General features: G+C 36.1%; 1 protein-coding gene across 12 annotated transcripts in view; it reads right to left on the reverse strand.

Moving 5' to 3' along the window:
- Window positions 1-18,579, reverse strand: part of LOC127076769 (3-hydroxyisobutyryl-CoA hydrolase-like protein 1, mitochondrial) — a 70,869-nt gene that overhangs the window by 4,885 nt on the left and 47,405 nt on the right. For 3 of the 12 annotated variants that reach the window (XM_051018555.1, XM_051018556.1, XM_051018553.1), the window contains 10 exons: window positions 11,338-11,417; window positions 11,120-11,203; window positions 10,724-10,808; window positions 9,601-9,686; window positions 9,364-9,485; window positions 9,229-9,289; window positions 8,815-8,913; window positions 8,629-8,730; window positions 8,508-8,549; window positions 8,008-8,359 (listed from right to left, as the gene is read on the reverse strand). In XM_051018555.1, coding sequence (XP_050874512.1) covers window positions 8,195-8,359; window positions 8,508-8,549; window positions 8,629-8,730; window positions 8,815-8,913; window positions 9,229-9,289; window positions 9,364-9,485; window positions 9,601-9,686; window positions 10,724-10,808; window positions 11,120-11,203; window positions 11,338-11,417 — 926 coding nt within the window. In that variant the 3' untranslated portion in view covers window positions 8,008-8,194. Of the gene's footprint in view, window positions 1-163; window positions 245-329; window positions 544-8,007; window positions 8,360-8,507; window positions 8,550-8,628; window positions 8,731-8,814; window positions 8,914-9,228; window positions 9,290-9,363; window positions 9,486-9,600; window positions 9,687-10,723; window positions 10,809-11,119; window positions 11,204-11,337; window positions 11,418-11,955; window positions 12,020-12,417; window positions 12,487-12,588; window positions 12,670-12,741; window positions 12,892-18,579 lie in introns of those variants that run through there. The other 9 variants (XM_051018551.1, XM_051018545.1, XM_051018544.1 and 6 more) reach the window with 9 other exon arrangements.

An 18,579-nucleotide genomic window follows, 5' to 3' on the forward strand; every position in this document is an offset into this window, starting at 1 on the left:
ATATTAATTAGACATATTTGTTTATGTCATTTAAAATTTATATAGTTAGTTTAACTGTTAATTTTATCAAACACTAAATTCGATAAACTAGTTAATTTGCTATAGCCATAAAATGAAATATAAGAAGTAAGAATTGAAGTGAAAGAGGATAGTAAAAAGTAACCATGGAGGTGTTGATAGCATTAAGAGCGGAGGTTCTGTTAAGAATGGCGAGTCTGGAGTATCCACTTCCTTCAACCAAAACCTGTCAAGAAAGCGAGAGAAAGTGATTGAATTGAATGAGAAAATGATAACGCGAAGAATCGAAGAGAAGAGAGAAAGGAAGTTACGTTATGGTGATGATCGGCGGAGAGAGCTGGGGTTTGGCTTAGCTGCTGCCGCCGCTGGTGATGGTGGTGGTTTGCCATTTGTTGTAACAACCTCCGTACTGCCTTTGTTCTGCATTGCATCGCCATTCTGATTCTTTGATTTTATTCCATCTCCATTGTTTCTCCTTTTTTTAAGGGTTTAGTAATTCATTCATTTAATTAATTAAAACAACAATCAATATACTTTTTTTATTTTAGGAAAAGTTTAACCACATGACATCCCCAAAGAATTAAAAAATAACACATTCTTATATCTTTATAAAAATTAGAAGTATTGTTTTTTTCTCATTTTAGTTTCTATTTTTTTTTATGTTAAATCAATTTTATATCGTTTAATATAAAAAAAAAATATTTTTTTTTATCATTAAAATCTCAATCTTAGAAAAAAAGAATTGAACTCAAGCGAATTCCTTTACTATGGTGTTGAATGGGTGACACACAACTTTAATGCCTTCATCCTAAAATGTCTTTTTAGTTTTATTTTTCTCGAGGCTTCCTATGTCATATCACCCTTACGAGTTAGACTTGTATGACACATGGGAAGACTCGCCCTTTACATATTGCTTGAGGTGTCCCTCCTAAATTAGTCTCTTGATTTCTATCTTGAGTTGGTAACAATCCTCAGTGTGGTGTCCCTTGACTTTATGGAACTTGTACCAACTTCCTAGTTCAAGATTCAGTACATCCGGCTTCGGAGCAGGCGACGTAAAAACGTTGTGCAGGTGAAGAACTTTGCGCCAGATCTCTTCACGACGAGTGTTCTGGGAGATGAAGCTATTTGCCATCTTGTCTACTATCTTGAACGCAGACTTGTATTTTATGGGAGAGGTATAATTACTCTTCCTCTGATGGTGTAACCCTCGGCGTTGGGAATATGTTTCTTAACATCACGTGCATTCTTTTTGGCGTTTCTCTCCTCGTCCTTTATATGCATTCTGCTCTGGTGACCACTTTCGCCAATGAAAGTGTTGGCTTCTAGGCGAGAGATTCGTTGAAGTGTCATGCCTTGAGTCCATTTTGAACGCCTCCACGAATATTTATTAGTTTTATGAGACGACCATGATGGTGGCTTCGTTAAACCGAGCGAAGTAGTCCCTAAGCGACTCTGATGGACATTGTCGTATGTCGAATAGGTTGGTGGTGGATATTTTCCTATAACGGCTGGTGGCAGACTGGTGTACAAGTTTCTTTACCAACTCTTGATAATTGGCTATGGAGGCACGGGGTAGACCCATATACCATTGCAGGGTGGCGTCCTTAAAAGTTCCAGATAGTAGCTTGCACTTAAGGGAGTCGGACACTCCTATGATGGTCAATTGTGTGTTGATGGAGGCAACGTGCTCGTAAGGATCACTGCACCTATCAAACTTGTCCAGAGATGGGGTTTTGAATCCCTCGGGGACAGATGTAACACCTTAAACTGCTAAACTTATATACAAAGATTTAATCGACAATTTAAGGTGTCACTACGACAACCATCCAAAACTCACCAATACATTTGATAACAAGCAGCGCAAAACCATATCATAACAATTTTAAAATTAATCTTCACAAATAAAGTATTAGAATTTAAACTACCTAGTTCAGCATTAACTCAAAACATAGCAAAAAACACATTGTTCCCGATGTTACAAGATCAGAGCACTAAAACCACTAAATTGCAATAAAATGATAAGTAAATGAAGAATAGCTCCAACAAGTCACCTTCCATACAAAGCAACAACTTTACTCTTGATTATCTACAAGATGTCCATGGTGGACAATATTAAGCAAAAGGGGTGAGAAATAAACTTCGATATGAAATAGTGTAAAGAATGCAAGGGTAGATACACATACAACATATTATACATTCAATACAGAATTAACATCATTGCAATCTCACACCCATTTCACAATACTATATACATATATGCAAAGAGACCCACAACACAACGTGACACCATACATGTGGTACCAAAATATTTGGTTCTCTCAGGATCCGGGTCCCCCTTCTAAACATATGAGTCCCCCCTTCTGAGTTTGGGACAAGCCATTAGTCCCCCCTTTTGAACTAGCGTACATGTCTCTTTCAACGACACGATACAATGATGCATGTCAATACAAATCAATACAACTACAGTAGTAATGCTTATGGTCCCCCCTTCTGGCCGTAACCAACATGCATTGATACATAATAGTAATTCCCTCTTCTGAATTACTATTCAACAATCATAACAACAATGCATACAAGCATACATATAGTCCCCCCTTCTGAAATATTTATCATCATCAACAATACATAATTAACCATCATATAATCATGAATCTCACAATAATACTAATCATTTTCACACCATGTAACATCACAAAACAATATTATATGCATTCCATACAATAGTCACACCACATAAACAATAACATGAAAGTACATCACTTATCATTCGACAAAAATAATTCTACCACGATTAATTAAACTCATAATAATTAATTAGCAACACCAACACAGCCAAACAGTAGCCAATCATCGATTAAACCACAAAACAACATCATAATTATGAATCGACAGCTCGAACTACACAAACGGGGACAAAATCGCTCCTTCTGACTGCATGACGGGCAGTCCATCACCAAGGTGGCGTCTGCCATCTAATTAAATTCCATAATTCGTCATTCCAATGATGACCGGCTTGAAAAACCAAGCCTGGAGACCAAAACGGTCTCCCCGTCAGCTGTTTAAGGTGCGTGACGGTCAACCCGTCAATTTGGGTGACGCCCGTCACCCTGCACCAGATTGCAGAAACACGAATTAGCCATGGGAGTTCACTTGAGACTCCAATTTTTTACTTTCCAATCATTCTAGAACATCCAAAAAATTATACCACATATCATATCATCATCATCATAACATGATAAATCACAGATCAACACAATTTATTCTTCAATTTCATGAAATTCATATTTATGTTTCAAACCTTCAGAACTTCAACAATGACATATATCATATAAGCATAAACATAATCACACATATACGAATTTAGTCACGAAAATCAGATAACAATACATTACATCATTAATTTTCGGATTATCATACCACAACAAAAAATCATAATATATTTCATTCAACTCCTAAAGAGAGTAAAAGTCTCTCTTCAACTCTTTCATGCAAAGCATCAATATAGAAGCACTCCCCACTTATGTCAGATTCCTAGCAGTTATTCTGAATTTGATTAAGGTTTGTGGTTTGAGTTCTTCACTCTTCGAGCCCCAGTCTCTTTTTTCTACAAACACGCTAACTTTACGTACTCTCCCTCAAAGGCTCCATTAATTCCTTTTTATCTCTAAAAACCTAATTTAATATTTTTACTAAATACACTTTGGCCTATCTCTTCTTATAATTCTCACTACTTTCTTTACCTCTTCTTATTCCAATTTTCCACCCAAAACCTCTATTTTCTATCTATTTTAATTAATTAAAAATAACTATTAATTCTAATTATTTTTAATTATTCTAATCATTCTATCAATCCACCAAAACTCTCACTACACCCCCACCATACACCACATATACATACAACTCATAATATATTTAATTAAAAGTGCACCACATACTAAATAATTAAATAAAAACATAAAATATTTGATTAAATAGATTAATTAATTTTCGGGGTGTTACAACTCTCCCCAACTTAGAGAATTTTCGCTCTCGAAAATTACCTGAACGGAACAGAGTCGGATAGACTCTCTCATCTGACTCTATAGCTCCGACGTCATTCTTCCACCAGCAGGTCCTCCCCACACCACCATCACCAGCGCAATCTCCTTGCCTCTCAAGTGTTTCACTTTGTGATTCTCTACTCTCAAGGGAGATGTCTCAACGGCCAAGTTCTCTCTAACTTGCACACCATCCATTTGAATCACATGAGACAGATCAGGAATACACTTCCTCAATTGAGAACATGAAAGACGTCATGGAGATTCAAAAGAAACTACGGTAATACAACTCTGTAGGCCACTTCTCCTACTCGTTTCATAATCTAATAAGGACCAATAAACTGTGGCGTGAGCTTTTGAGTCTTCAAAGCTCGGCCAACACTAGTTACTGGAGTAACTCGCAAAAACACATGATCTTCCTCTAGAAACTATAGTGTTTTTCTCCTCTTATCATGGTAGCTCTTCTGACGACTATACGAAGCTTTCATCTTCTCTTGGATCATTTTGATCTTCTTAGTAGTCTGTTGAATAATCTCATGTCCAAGCACAATACTTTCACCAGAATCATACCAACATAAAGAAATTTTACACCTTTTACCATACAACGCCTCAAATGGTGTCATTCAAATACTTGAATGGAAACTATTGTTGTAAGTTAACTCAACCAACGACAAGTAATTGTCTCAATTACCTCCCTGCTGCAAACATATAAGCTCTCAGCAAATCCTCCAAATATTGGATAGTCCTATCTTTTTTAACGTTTGTCTATGAATGATAAGCAGAACTCAGCCTCAGCTTAGTACCCAACGCTTCCTGCAAACTCTACCAAAACTTCGATGTGAATCTAGGATCTCTATCAGAAACAATACTCGAAGGAATACCATGCAAGCTAACAACCTTTTTAATATACAACTCAACTAACTTCTTTAAAGGATAATTAATCTTAATCAGAATAAAATGAGTCGACTTAGTCAGTCTATCAATAATCACCTAGATGGAATCACATCCTTTAGTTATCTTTGGAAAACTCGTCACAAAATCCATGGAAATGTTGTCTCATTTCCACTCAAGAATTCTCAATGGTTGCATCAGACCCAACAACTTCAGATGTTCAATCTTCGACTTTTGACAAGTCAAACAAGCGTAAACAAACTCAGCTACCTCCTTCTTCATTCCTTGCCACCAAAACATTTTCTTCAAATCTTGGTACATCTTAGTGGCACTGGGATGAATACTCATACAACTTCTATGACCTTCCTCAAGAATACTCTTCTTAAGTTCTGGCACGTCTGGTACACAAACTATGTCTCTGAATCTCATCACATCATTCTCGTTGACTCTGAAATCATATTTTTTTACCTTGATTAATTAACACCAACCGATCAACCAAACTCAAATCAAACCTCTGACCTTCTCTGATTTCTTCAAGGATATCACTAGTCAACTTCAACATACCAAACTTCACACTATTATGAGTCTTTTCACACACTAAACTTGTGTCTCTAAATTGCTTAATAAGTTCCAATTCTCAAACCATCAGCATCAATATATGCAATGATTTATTACTCAATGCATCATTTACAATATTGACTTTGCATGGATGGTAAGTCAAGCCAAAATCATAATCCTTTAAAAATTTAAGTCATCTTCTCTGTCCTATATTCAAACCTTTCTAATCGAACAAGTACTTCATACTTTTGTGGTCACTTAACATTTCAGATCTAGAACCAAACAGATAATGTCTCCAAATGTTTGACACAAACACCACGGCTACCAACTCCATATCATGTGTAGAATTCCTCTCACGAACCTTCAACTGTCTAGGAGCATAAGCGACAACCTAACCATTATGAATTAGCACACCACCTAGATCCATCTTTGAAGTGTCACAATACACCATAGAGGATTCGCTCGGATTCGGCAAAATCAAAATTGGTGTTGACGTCAATTTCCTCTTGAGTTCTTGAAAACCCTTTTCACACTGAACATCCCGCACATAAGTCACTTGGTCAACAAGTGGTATCAAAATATAACTCATATTATAATACTAATTATCTCAGGAGGTAGAATGATATCTTTAAACACTTCTTCAAATAGAAGTCTTCCAATGAATAAACCTTCATAATTTGGCGGTGAAAGATATTTCGTATGGAAAATAAGAATGAAAATATTTCTGACAACTTTTGACTTTGATGTTCATGATGTTATTAATTATGGTCATTTTATTCTCACTCATTTGATAAATAATAAAATGGTGAATAAAATGAAAAACTTATGGACCAATTAGGAAAGAGAAAAAGTGCAACATAGTTTAAAAGGCAAATGTTTGATGGTTCGTGCATTAAGCATTAAAGAGCACAACTATATATTTAATTGTGCGCTACTAATAAAATGTGGAACACCCTTAAAATAATCTATGAAGATTCTATTAAGATCAAAAGAGATATGATAAACACATTAGATCAAGAGTCTCATATGCCAAGAGATTTTGAAGGAAATCTTCAAAACTAACTCTCTAATAATATTAAGACTCTTGATAACCTTTTCAAAAATTGTTTATCTAACGAGTTTCTTGGATTTAAAAATGGATTATGAGGATGTGCATTCTGTAAATATGGTTTTTTTTATAAATTACGAAAAATATGACATAAGTTGAAAGTAGTAAAGAAACTTAAAGAAAAATAATATATGTGAAAAGATAGATTTTTAAATAAAATAGTAGAAAACATAAAGGTCATCACAAAAAAAAGTAACGACTCAGACTCATTTGATAAATCAGAATAAAAGGACAAGAAAAATCTATATTTTATAATAAACTAAAAATATGATGAGGTAAATAAAGATAAAAACAACTCTTCCTTTAAAGAATATATATGATGACGTAAATAAAGATAAAAACAACTCTTCCTTTCAAGAATTATATTCTATACACAAGAATTTGAATAGAGAAAATGATAGTTTAGAAATGATTGTTATTATTTTCATAAATCTTGTCTCCTCTTTTAAAAAAAAAAGTTGATGTTCATGGTGGTAGTGACATAGATACCTAATTTACATCGACACTCATTTGAATATAAAATAACTCTATTTTAGGCATTCAAATGCTAAAATTGGCTAAGTAAGAGCGTAAGGAATAGAAAATTCTAACCACCATATTTGATCAAAAGAACTCTCAATTATCATAATAGAGACCGATAAAGTGTTGGGTTCATTATGTTGATATTCAAAGACTGCTTGCAGTGCTAAATACTGATTTCATGGTAGTTTCCACATGTATAAATTATTTTCCATAGTAGTTTCCACATGTATAAATTATTTGTGAGATTCCTTTGTTTGTAGATGTAAACAAAAATGAAGAAAGATACATGGCAATGATGGTTGACTACATTAAATGAGCTTCAACCAATCTCAATTATACATGTTCACCGAATAAAAAATAACGAAGAATATAGGGAATGAAAAAGAAGAAAGTGATTGGAGATTATCTTCGATTATAAGTAGGCAAAAATAAATAAAAAAACTTATCATTTGATTGAGCGTGTACTAACTTAGCATTCTTATCATTTGATTGAGCATGTACTAACTTAGCATTCTTATCATTTAAACTTTGACGTTCTCACCTATTTTCATAATTTCTAAATTGTCTTGGAAAAGTTTGCATCAAAAATGCCAATGAAATTTCAAATAATTCATTCAAAAAAATTGATAGTTTATTTTTAAATTTTTATATATTTTGAAAAATATTGTAATTTATTAAAAAATTTAAAAAATATTGAAATTTATCGAAAAATTCAAAATTTTCTTGTGTACAAAAAAAATTGAAATTTTCAGGATATTTTTGTTCAAATTTTCTGGTATTTTTTACCGGAAATTTCGGAAAAATTCGGTATTTTTTCAAAATTTTCGTTAAACACAATAGAAAATCCAGAAAAAGAAAATAGTAAGGGTATAAAGATAATAACAGTCACAATAAGGGGTGTGGAGTTGGTAGGATAATTCCGACCAGAGTCAGCCCAATTTTATTTACAGGAAACTATTTGTTCTATGAATGTCAACAATGACTAATACCAATGGTGTATATCTATTTGTCCGATTCGAGAAATAGATACAACAAACAACCCCGAAGTTTTATCCCACTAAGTAAAATCGACTACATGTTTCAACTTCCGCCGTAATGTTCTATTCAAAAATGTTTCGCGGGATTTTGTTGGCAGCTCTAGATCAGGCTCAAACTCACTTAGAGGTAAGAAGTACTGATCCACCATATCTTGCGACACCTTTTCCAAGGTTGGAGGATCCCACTGGATATATTTAATTCACAATCATAATATGAATTTGGATTTTAAATACATTTTTGTGATATGATATCAATAGAGAGAAAATTAGTCTTGCATTAACCCAATGAATTTAAAATCTGAAGAAAAATAATGTAATGCAAGTGAATGTTACCTTTGGTGCCATGTCCTTGTCCACCACACGTGCCCTAACTCCCTAAAAGAAATTCAAAACAACTTATGTTGAGAAAGACACAAGAAGTTTGTTTCGGTTTCCAGAAATTCAGTGTTTATACCTCGCAGAAGTCATTGGATATTTGTCTAGATATTGCCTGTAAAGTCATTCGATACTCGCGCAACAAGCACTGATCAAGGGTCTGAAATCTACCTTCTAGTATCTGTCACAATTAAAAGGATTCCATTATAGAAGCAGTTTGTTCTAAGAATAGAAGAGAAAGCAAACAGGAATCTAAGGAACGCACAGATCTTAAGGAAACCTTCAAGCTCAATGGAGAAGCTTTTTTAAGTCTATTTAGGGTAGAAATGCACCATGCATCTTTTGTTTCACTTGCCGCAACTTCCTATTGGATATTTCAGAAGGATAAACATAAAATGAAAAGATAAGTTATTCATCCAAGTCAAAACACATGCAAAAGAAAAGAATACATCCAACTCCAAGAGAAGAACAAATGATATGGGAAGGATTTGAACTTATTTGATTTACATTTTATTTTCTCGTGAAATATGTGAAGGATTTGATATAAGTGAAAAACATAACAATTCAATTCCAGATTTAAACTCTCATGCAACATATGAAGAACAAATGAAACTCACAATCTAAAATTTGTTGAAGCCCCATAATTATCATTTTTTCAGAAAAAGAATGTAAATCTTACCAATGCAACAACAATCTCTTCAACAGTGTCATGGCAAAAGCATTTATCTACAATTTCAAGCCTGAAAATAAAAATTGAATAATAGTTATTTGATATTGTGAGCCAAAATATAAGAGAATAAAAGACAGCTCAAACCTTTGAAGTACACTGCTGCCATCTGGTTGTACAAGATCACTATATTGTTCTAAAGTGGTTTCTATGACAGATGGGTCATCAGTAACCAATTTCCCCAGCTGTTCTTCAATTAGTGGAAGCCTCTACAGGACACAACACTCAGGTTTCAAATGCCATATAACAAGAACAAAGATTAGTTTATTACAATTGAAATAATGAAAGAAAGAGAAAAAGAAATAGGGTTTAATAAAACTAAACTGCAAGTAGCGAATAATGTGTAGCAAGCCCACATGCAACCATCTCAACTCCGTTGAGCTTTTCTCCTGTCAGAGCCAAGTACTCTCCTGCATTGAATAGCAACCAGTAAAACAAAGAAACACTAACAAGTGATTCATTATTCAGTTATATATACATATATAGTCAATACTTGATGACCCTTGACTATTGTCAAATTTTGTATAAAAAATCAATATATAAAGAGAAAAGAAAATTAGAACAAGGGCAAGGAAAAATTATTCTTGTGAACCGAAAAAATTAAAGAGCACATTGCCAATAAATGCCGAAACTAGGAGCGTAGAAAGACTGGTCAATCCCTTTGCATACCGAAGATGACTTGTAAACAACCTTATCTAGCTCTATATAGCTCCAAAGAAAGCTACCTGCCAAGAAATGCAGAAATGTATAGAACCTTTTCTGAACTTAAATTTCCTGTGAACACATTCCAGATAAGATTGTCCAGAAGAAATCTTCAAAAATTAAGGGATTGAGTAAAATATTCAAAGAGTGAATCACAATAGAGGAAGCCAGAATAATCCAGATTCCAAACTCTTTTTTAAGATTTGCAAATAAGTGATAAACTGGTTTAAAAGGAATTGTAACCCAGCTCAATATCACTGAAGTTTCTACTAAGAAACAATCCCAATTTAACAAACCAATAGCTACCTCTGGTACCATTAATAGCCTCACAATGGCCAAACTTTCGTTCTATGATGAAGTAACAGATATAAAGTGAAAATCTGTCTAAACAATGGAAATAGGAATTATATCTTTTAGTCGATCCTGATTGTCCCAATAAGACTCTTCCATGAACAAAATCAATCCAAGTGTAGTTTATCTTTGACAAAGAGCGTAGCAAATTGGTTTACAAAGACGCTTCTAATTTCTAACATCTTAGCCACTACCATTGTCAAACCTTGCAACTCTCCTCCGCCCTCTAAGTGCACAGACACGAGTACAATATTAAATATCGTCAAGAACTGAAGAACTACATTTGTTAAAATGAGTTACATAGAATCTCCCAATCTAAGCAGAGGGAATGAAAGTTGAAACTTTAACTTAAAGCAGAATAAGAGACATACATATTGTATACAGATAAAAATACCTAAGTGACCAGGTAGACGTGAAAGGTAAAAAGATGCTGCAGCATCGGGATGGAAACCAATAAGAACTTCAGGGATGGCAAAAACCTGCAAAACAGTGATAAGTTATACTTAAGTCAGCATAAGGAACCAAGTGTTATGTGGTACCATGCATAACTCCCAAAATGAAGACAAACTGGTAATAGAATAGACTAAATAATCTGAAGTCCTACATTACCAAGACAAAGTGAGTGCTATAGCATAAGCATTCTGCCCCACATAGCAAGGCCCATTATCATATTCCCATATCATAAATCTAAGTACCCACTTACAAATATAAATCCACCAAATAAAAGAATAATCAAGAGGTTTATCAAGTACATATATATAACTTATAAGGAAGTTTCTATACTACATACAGTTTTGTCTGTTGCAACTCGGAATGTACCAGGGATTGAAATACCTCCCCCACCACCCATGGTAATGCCATTCAGAAGAGCTACCTAAACAAGCATATCACTCACAACAAACCAACAAGTATAAATTATTTTTCAAAGGAAACAGCAGATATATGAGTATGTAAAATATGTCTAAAATGAGAACAAATAATTGGCCAGCCTCCAAATACTGTACTCACATGTGGCTTATAATATGTACCTAGCAGGTATATAAAACTATATACTGTTCTAGCCATTTCTTTGCAGGCTTCCATATTCCCTGCATATGTAGAAAGGGAAAAGTTAAAAGAACCATGGAGAAAAAAACTGCAAATTATGTATCAGCAAATAACACATCTAAAATACAAGGAAGAAAAGACCTAAAACCAAATTGTTAGAAAAATCTGAAACTAAATCTATGGATGCAATCAACAGTTTCTCTTGAGCATTCTTTATTTTGGTACCAAAGACATACACAAATTTCAAAAGCTTAAGAAGCACAACAACCATGAGGGGTATTGAATACACTTGCCTTGTAGAATTTATTCTTTTCAATCAAAAGTTAGCACACCATTCAAATCTATGGAGGCCTAATTGCTTAAGCCCATGTACTGCATTTATTATATGGATGTCAACCACATTGATCTTAATTTCCAAGGTTTCTACCATCTCAGAATTTCCGGACCAATTTGAAAACATAGTCATCTACCAAACATACATTTTAGAACCACAAACACAGCTAAGAGAATGGAATAGGATTCATGGAGTAAAACTTCCCCATACAGATTTCACAAAGGAAAAACCATCCTATTTCTTACCTTCTTTTATAAAACGGTAAAGCGCGACAATATCTCCACCAGCTGCAAATGCCCGGCCACTGCCCTTAAGAAAATTCAAAATAACATACAAGTTTGACATCATTATAAACATAAGCAGACCATATCACAGTTAGCATGAGATGTATGTCAAAAAATGTAAGGAGAAAAAACAATAGAGTGGATGTAGTATTATAGTATATGTCTCTCTAGCACCGAACCTCTGAAGAAAGGTGTGTCCATGTTAGTGTCGGTAACCGAACCTCTGAAGAAAGGTGTGTCCGTGTTAATGTCGGTAACCGACACTTGTGATTAGGTTTAATTTATTCGTTTTTCAAATTATTACTGTGTCGACGTGTCAGTGACGTGTTTCTGGTATCCTGGTATCCGTGGTTCATGTGTTGACGTGTGGGTGACATGTTTCTGGTGTCCGTGGTTCATAGGTATATGTATAATAAGTATTACCTTGACCATGACAAAACCAATATTAGGGTTATCTTCCCAACTTGTATAAAGTTTATGAAGTTTTGCAGCCTGAAAAACCAAAAGGAATAATCTTAGAAATCAAGCTATCCTTACCCTTGCTTAGTTCGTACAAAGTAAGAATTGAAGTGAAAGAGTATAGTAAGAAGTAACCATGGAGGTGTTGATGGCATTGAGAGCGGAGGATCTGTTGAGTAGAGCGAGTCTTGAGTATCCATTTTCTTCAACCAAAACCTGTAAACCGAGAGATTGAAATGAATGAAGAAATGATTGAGGAGAATGAAGAGAAGAGATGAAGGAAGTTACGCTATGGTGATGATCGACGGAGAGAGCGGGGGTTCGGCTTAGCAGCCGCCGCTGGTGGTGGTGGTGGCGGTGGTGGTTTGCATGTAACAACCTCCGGAATGTCGTTGTTCTGCATTGCACCCACATCCTAATTCATTTTTTTTATTCAATCTTCGTTATTTCTCTTAAAAAGAATTTAGTCAAAATCAACCCAAATAAAAAATGTTAATCTATTAAAAAAAATAAAAAATGGAATAAGTTGAGAAATTTTTACAAAAATAACCCATTTTTTCAAAGAAATTCCCAATATACTCCTGGTTTCAAAAAAATTCTCAAACTACCCCATTTTTAGGAGGAGTCATCAATTGAATTGGAGACTCCTCTTAAAAATTGAATGGAGGCGCCAATTGGATTGGCTAGGACAGGTGCCCTAACCAATTGGATTGGCGCCCATGTGTAGGACTTAAGAGGAGACGCCAATTCAATTGGAACCTCAGTGTAAAATGCAATTTTTGTGTTATAAATAGATGCGTTGTGTGAGTCATTGTTCCACATCTCAATTAATCATTTGACAATCATGTTTGATGTTCGTCGCCGATACGGAAAGGTGATTTATGCGAGAGACAAACCTCAGATGCTGGTGCTGTTCTGAAACATCACTATGTTCGATCAACTGAAGAGGGAGCTGGTTCGTTGGTTAGATGGGAAAATACCATAAGGGGAAAAAATTAGAAGTATTGAGAGACTCGATAGTATATTTGGTTGGGTGCGAATGAAGACTGATAAGGATGCTATGGAAATGATGTTCGGTCGAGATGACATCAATTTGATTGTTGTAATCAGTTAGAAATATTTATGTTTTCAGATAGCTTATTTTGTACTGATGTTTGTTGTGAACCTCGCTGTAACAAAAAGTTAATGATATATAATGATTGAAGGTTACAGAAATACAATGTTACAAAAAGCTTAAGACCCAGATGATGCTCCTCGATTGGGACAATTGTTCTTGTTGTGTCCTGGTTGACGACAGATACTACATAATCTTACCAAGGCGGTTATCGGCAAATTTCGAATTCCTTTGAATACCCCGTTCATGCATTCCACAGGGTTTGTTGTCATGTGGCCCCATCGATAACCTCCGTCAAATTCCCTTGTCCACTACTCTACTGGTATGTTATTTAGCCATCTCCATGCGTCTTCATTAGACAGTCTAATTTCATCACGATAATATTGAAATGACAGCTGAGTTAGAGCATACCCAGCATTCACCACCTTCTTGCGAAGATTCTTATCTTTTATAGCACGCATGAAGTTTTGTGCAATGTGTCTGATGCAATAGACATGGGTAGAAGGAGGATCATGTCATCTGTTGTCATGGTTGTTGTAGGCACTCTCAATGGCAGCATGTCTATCATAAATCAAACAGAGATTGGCTTGTGGAGTCACATGCGTTCTGAGATGTCGAAGAAAGAAACCCCATCCACCAGCCGTTTCACCTTCAACAAGAGCAAAGGCAATGGGAAAGACATTGTTGTTGTCGTCTTGTGCAACCGCCATGAGCAAAGTACCTTTGTATTTATCATATAACCAAGTGCCATCAATTTGAATAATAGGTTTGCAGAATGCGAAACCTTTGATGCACTGGTCAAATGCCCAAAAGAGACAGTGAAAGATTCTATTACCTGTAGCACAGGTTCCGTCTGGCATCATCGCTGGCAATGTCTCCATAATTGCCACAGTTCCTGGGACATATGTTTTTAGTGCTCATAAAAACCGTGACAATTCCTTGTATGAATCCTCCCAGTTGCCGAAAACTTGTTCAACAGCCTTTGTCCTCGCAATCCAGGCTTTCTTGTAAGATGGAGTATAATAATATGTTGTTCTGATATGGGATATAATTATACTCACATTCACGGATGGGTCTTTATTAACCAACGGCAGAATGTCTTGACATATCAACGTTGTGCTTAGTTTGTGGTGATCTTGTTCAACGTTAGTTGCAATGCAACTATGAGGTGGGTCTATTGAAGCGATCTCCCAAGAGTCGATTTTCTTTTTGTAAGACGCATCCAAACGAAACTTACAAAGCATGTTACGACATTCGATAACATACCTTCTAGAATTAGTGCGTTTCACTGTAAAATCAGCAGAGTTGTTCATGTGAAATTTTTTGATAGCTAGAACACATTCTTCTTTGGTACGAAACATGTCTCCCACCTTTAATTCACCTTCTGATCTCGGATACGGATTATAGAAAACAATGTTGGATGTTTCATCGTCGTGCAGATCCATATTTGTCATATGTTGAGGCGGATTGTAGACATGACTAGGAGGTATTGGTGGTGGTTGATCATCATCTTCAATGTCGTTGTTTAGCATGCGATCAACCTGTATCTCGGTCTCCTCTTCTTATTCATCAACGACATCCACTTCTGCTTCTGCTTCTGGGTTGACGTTATCTGACCATTGTGGATCAAATTCACCAGATTCATCCTGATTGGTTATTTGTGACTGCTGAGATGGTATACATGGTTGAAGAGTAATGTACAACTCAATACAGTTGCAGCCTGAATGTTCATGACTAACAAGCATGTATTCAACATCTTCATCGTCTCGTACCTTTAGGGGAAAAACTTGCATTGACTATTCTCAAAAATATTGGATTTTGATATGTGATCTTTGACACAATTCCCGATCCTATACAGGATTGTATTCTTTTTTTCAAATGCAAGAAGGTTGCATTTCTCTTGATCGTGAGTCTAATGGTATCAGTGTTTCGAAAATAAAAACCATACAACTCAGACTCGTATGTTTCACCGTTGCAGTGAACGTTAACAATGTATTTGGGTGAATATGACATTGTGCAGATGAAAACTATTTTCTTGCTGTAGACGAATGTGAGTGAAGTGTCTTGGATGTTGATAGTAAGACACTTAAATAGAGGAGTGAAGTGTCTCACATGCTAGCTAGTTCGGAGTGACGTGTCGCACATGCAAGCTACTCCGAAGTGACGTGTCGCACATGCAAGCTACTCCGAAATGATGTGTCAACCATGCAAGCTACTAAGAAGTGACATGTTTAGCATGCAAGAGAGAGGACAGCCACGTGTCAGACAAAATGTATATCCTCACAATGGGTGAATCACATAGAGGAACGGTTGTAAACATCGCAACATATGTAAGTTTTTTCTTTTGTTAACTTTTTATCTTTCACCTTCACCAACCCCCTTTTTATTTTAACATACCAACTTAGTCAAGTTTTTTGTTCATTTTATAGGATGTATCAAGGTTCCGGACTCGGGTCCACGAATATGTCCATATGGACCCGATGATTCAACCTTATGTTGAACTCGCCGGTTTTGGTCATATAAGCAAGATTTTGTCTTGGTCCGTAGATAACAAATTCATTCTAGCTTTATGTGAAAGATGGAGACCAGAGACACACACATTTTGGTTCTCAGCCGATGAGTGTACCGTGACGTTAGAAGACGTCTACATGCTTTTGGGACTGCCCATTGAAGGTAAGGCTGTTAATGGTAAAACCAACTATGCAAATTCAATTTGCATGGATCTCTTGGAGACTGATTTGTTAGATGATAACGCAAGAGGTCAAGGTATACTACTTCCACGCCTTAAGTTATACTATAATAGTTTACACTTAGATGAGCATTCTACCGAAGATGCTTGAATAATAAAAACTAGGTGTTACATTATGTTGTTAATTGACTCGTTTTTATTTCCCGAAGGTAGTGGTTCTAGCATGCATATTATGTATTTACCTTTACTTAGACATGTAGATAGAATAGGAAGTTACAGTTGGGGATCTGCTTGTCTAGCCTATCTCTATAGCTCGTTGTGCAAAATCTCACACAAAGACACATCTACATTTTCTGGATGTGCTGTTTTGCTACAAGCATGGGGTTGGTCAAGACTACCGTCCCTAGCACCAGTCAACAACAACCCTTTCACATTTCCGTATGCACAAAAGTAAGTTGTTTAAATTGCTATATCTTTAGTTACTTCTTTAAAGATTATTATCTCTAACTAATATTTTTTGACTTTTTCGTGTAGATGGTTTACACGTGGTATGAGTTACAATAGATGTCCAAGACATTGTATTACTCAGTATCGCAACCTATTGGATCACCTTCGACCGACAGACGTAAGGAAAATAATTTAATAATTTCGTTATATTTTGTTAACTTCTTCTACCTAGATTATAATCCTATCTTCTTTCACATTTCAGTTCATTTGGCGTCCATACCTTAATTTGGATCATGACCATCAAGTCAACGCTGAAGATGCGGCCGTATGGACTGCATGCACACCGATAATACAGTTCACAACTGTGGAGATGCACAACAGTGATCGTGTGAAACTGCAGTTCGGTATGCCCCAAAACATCCCAGATCCCCCAGCTAGCCTAGGAGAATGGCATATGCGCAAAGTTAACAACCAATGGAACTTCAATCCATGGCAAAGCTTCGCAAGATCGGAGTGTCGCAAATGGAAGCACCATCATGAACATGTGTTAACTGACGCAGTCATGCCAACTGAAGAAAAACCAAGTCGTACTTATATGGCTTGGTACAGATCGGTTGGTTTTCAGTTCGTCGCCGATGATATGTACTTGTATGACCCACGCCAGATGACTTACACGCCTGACACCTCACCATCAAACCCCCAACAATAGTGTCAGACCGGATACACCTAACCCTCTGTTCGTCAAACGTTCCGTTCAACCAACACACAAACATACAACCAAAACATACCATACACCCAACCTCAATACCAAGAGCATATCTCATACCACCACCAACAAATTGACCATCAACCTGAGACTCAACATCGCTTCGCACCCACCCCATCACCCTACCAAAGTCGCCTAAGCCAGAACACCCAACAATCATTCAACACCAACCGCCCCTTCTCCTACCATAGCCAAGAAGCTCAAACCTCACAAAACCAAAACATCCAACAACCCTATCTATACCAAACACCCCAACAATCTTTCCAACCTTTCCTCGACGCATCGTTCACACCCATGTATCCCTTTAACCGTCCCGGTCGCCCATCAATGAGTCATCCACAACCCAACTTCTCTGGCATGGGTCATGAGCTCAGCTACGACGGTACACCATCGATGCATACTGAAGACTATGCTGACTTGTCTGACTACCTCAACAAGCCTTCTCCTATAGTTGGAAGTGACGCTCCTGGCCCCTCAGATGCTCAAACATCGGTACCGAATCATCAACGTGGGTTAGGGCCACGGGTTAGGGTAGCTAGAGGATGTGGGACCGGAGGTCGGTTAGGTGATCCCGGTCATCACCATTAGGTTTCTTTGTGTAAACGATAAATTTTATTAATATCAATTGGTCCTATATCAAATTTATCTATCACGTATACCATTTACAAAAAAAATTGCATTTTACACTAAGACTCCAATTGAATTGGCGCCTCCTCTTAAGTCCTACATAAGGGCGTCAATCCAATTGGTTAGGGCACATGCCCTAGCCAATCCAATTGGCGCCTCCATTCAATTTTTAAAAGGAGTCTCCAATTCAATTGGGGACTCCTCCTAAAAATGAGGTAGTTTGGGAATTTTTTTGAAATCAGGGGTATTTTGGAAATTTCCTTTAAAAAGTGGATTATTTTTGTAAAAATTTCCCAAGTTAAATGTGTTTGAATGTCTCTGAATTATTTATATAGTTAACTTCATTATTTAAGCAGTAAAAACAACAATCACTTATCTTTCATTATTTTAGGTAATTATTGTTCTATAGGATGTTGAGAAAAAAGGCACACTTTTTTTTTGGTGATAACTTTCAACTTAATAATATCGGCTTTTGTCAATTTA

The sequence above is a fragment of the Lathyrus oleraceus genome, chromosome 4 (assembly GCF_024323335.1).
Source record: "Lathyrus oleraceus cultivar Zhongwan6 chromosome 4, CAAS_Psat_ZW6_1.0, whole genome shotgun sequence".
Lineage (NCBI taxonomy): Eukaryota > Viridiplantae > Streptophyta > Magnoliopsida > Fabales > Fabaceae > Lathyrus > Lathyrus oleraceus.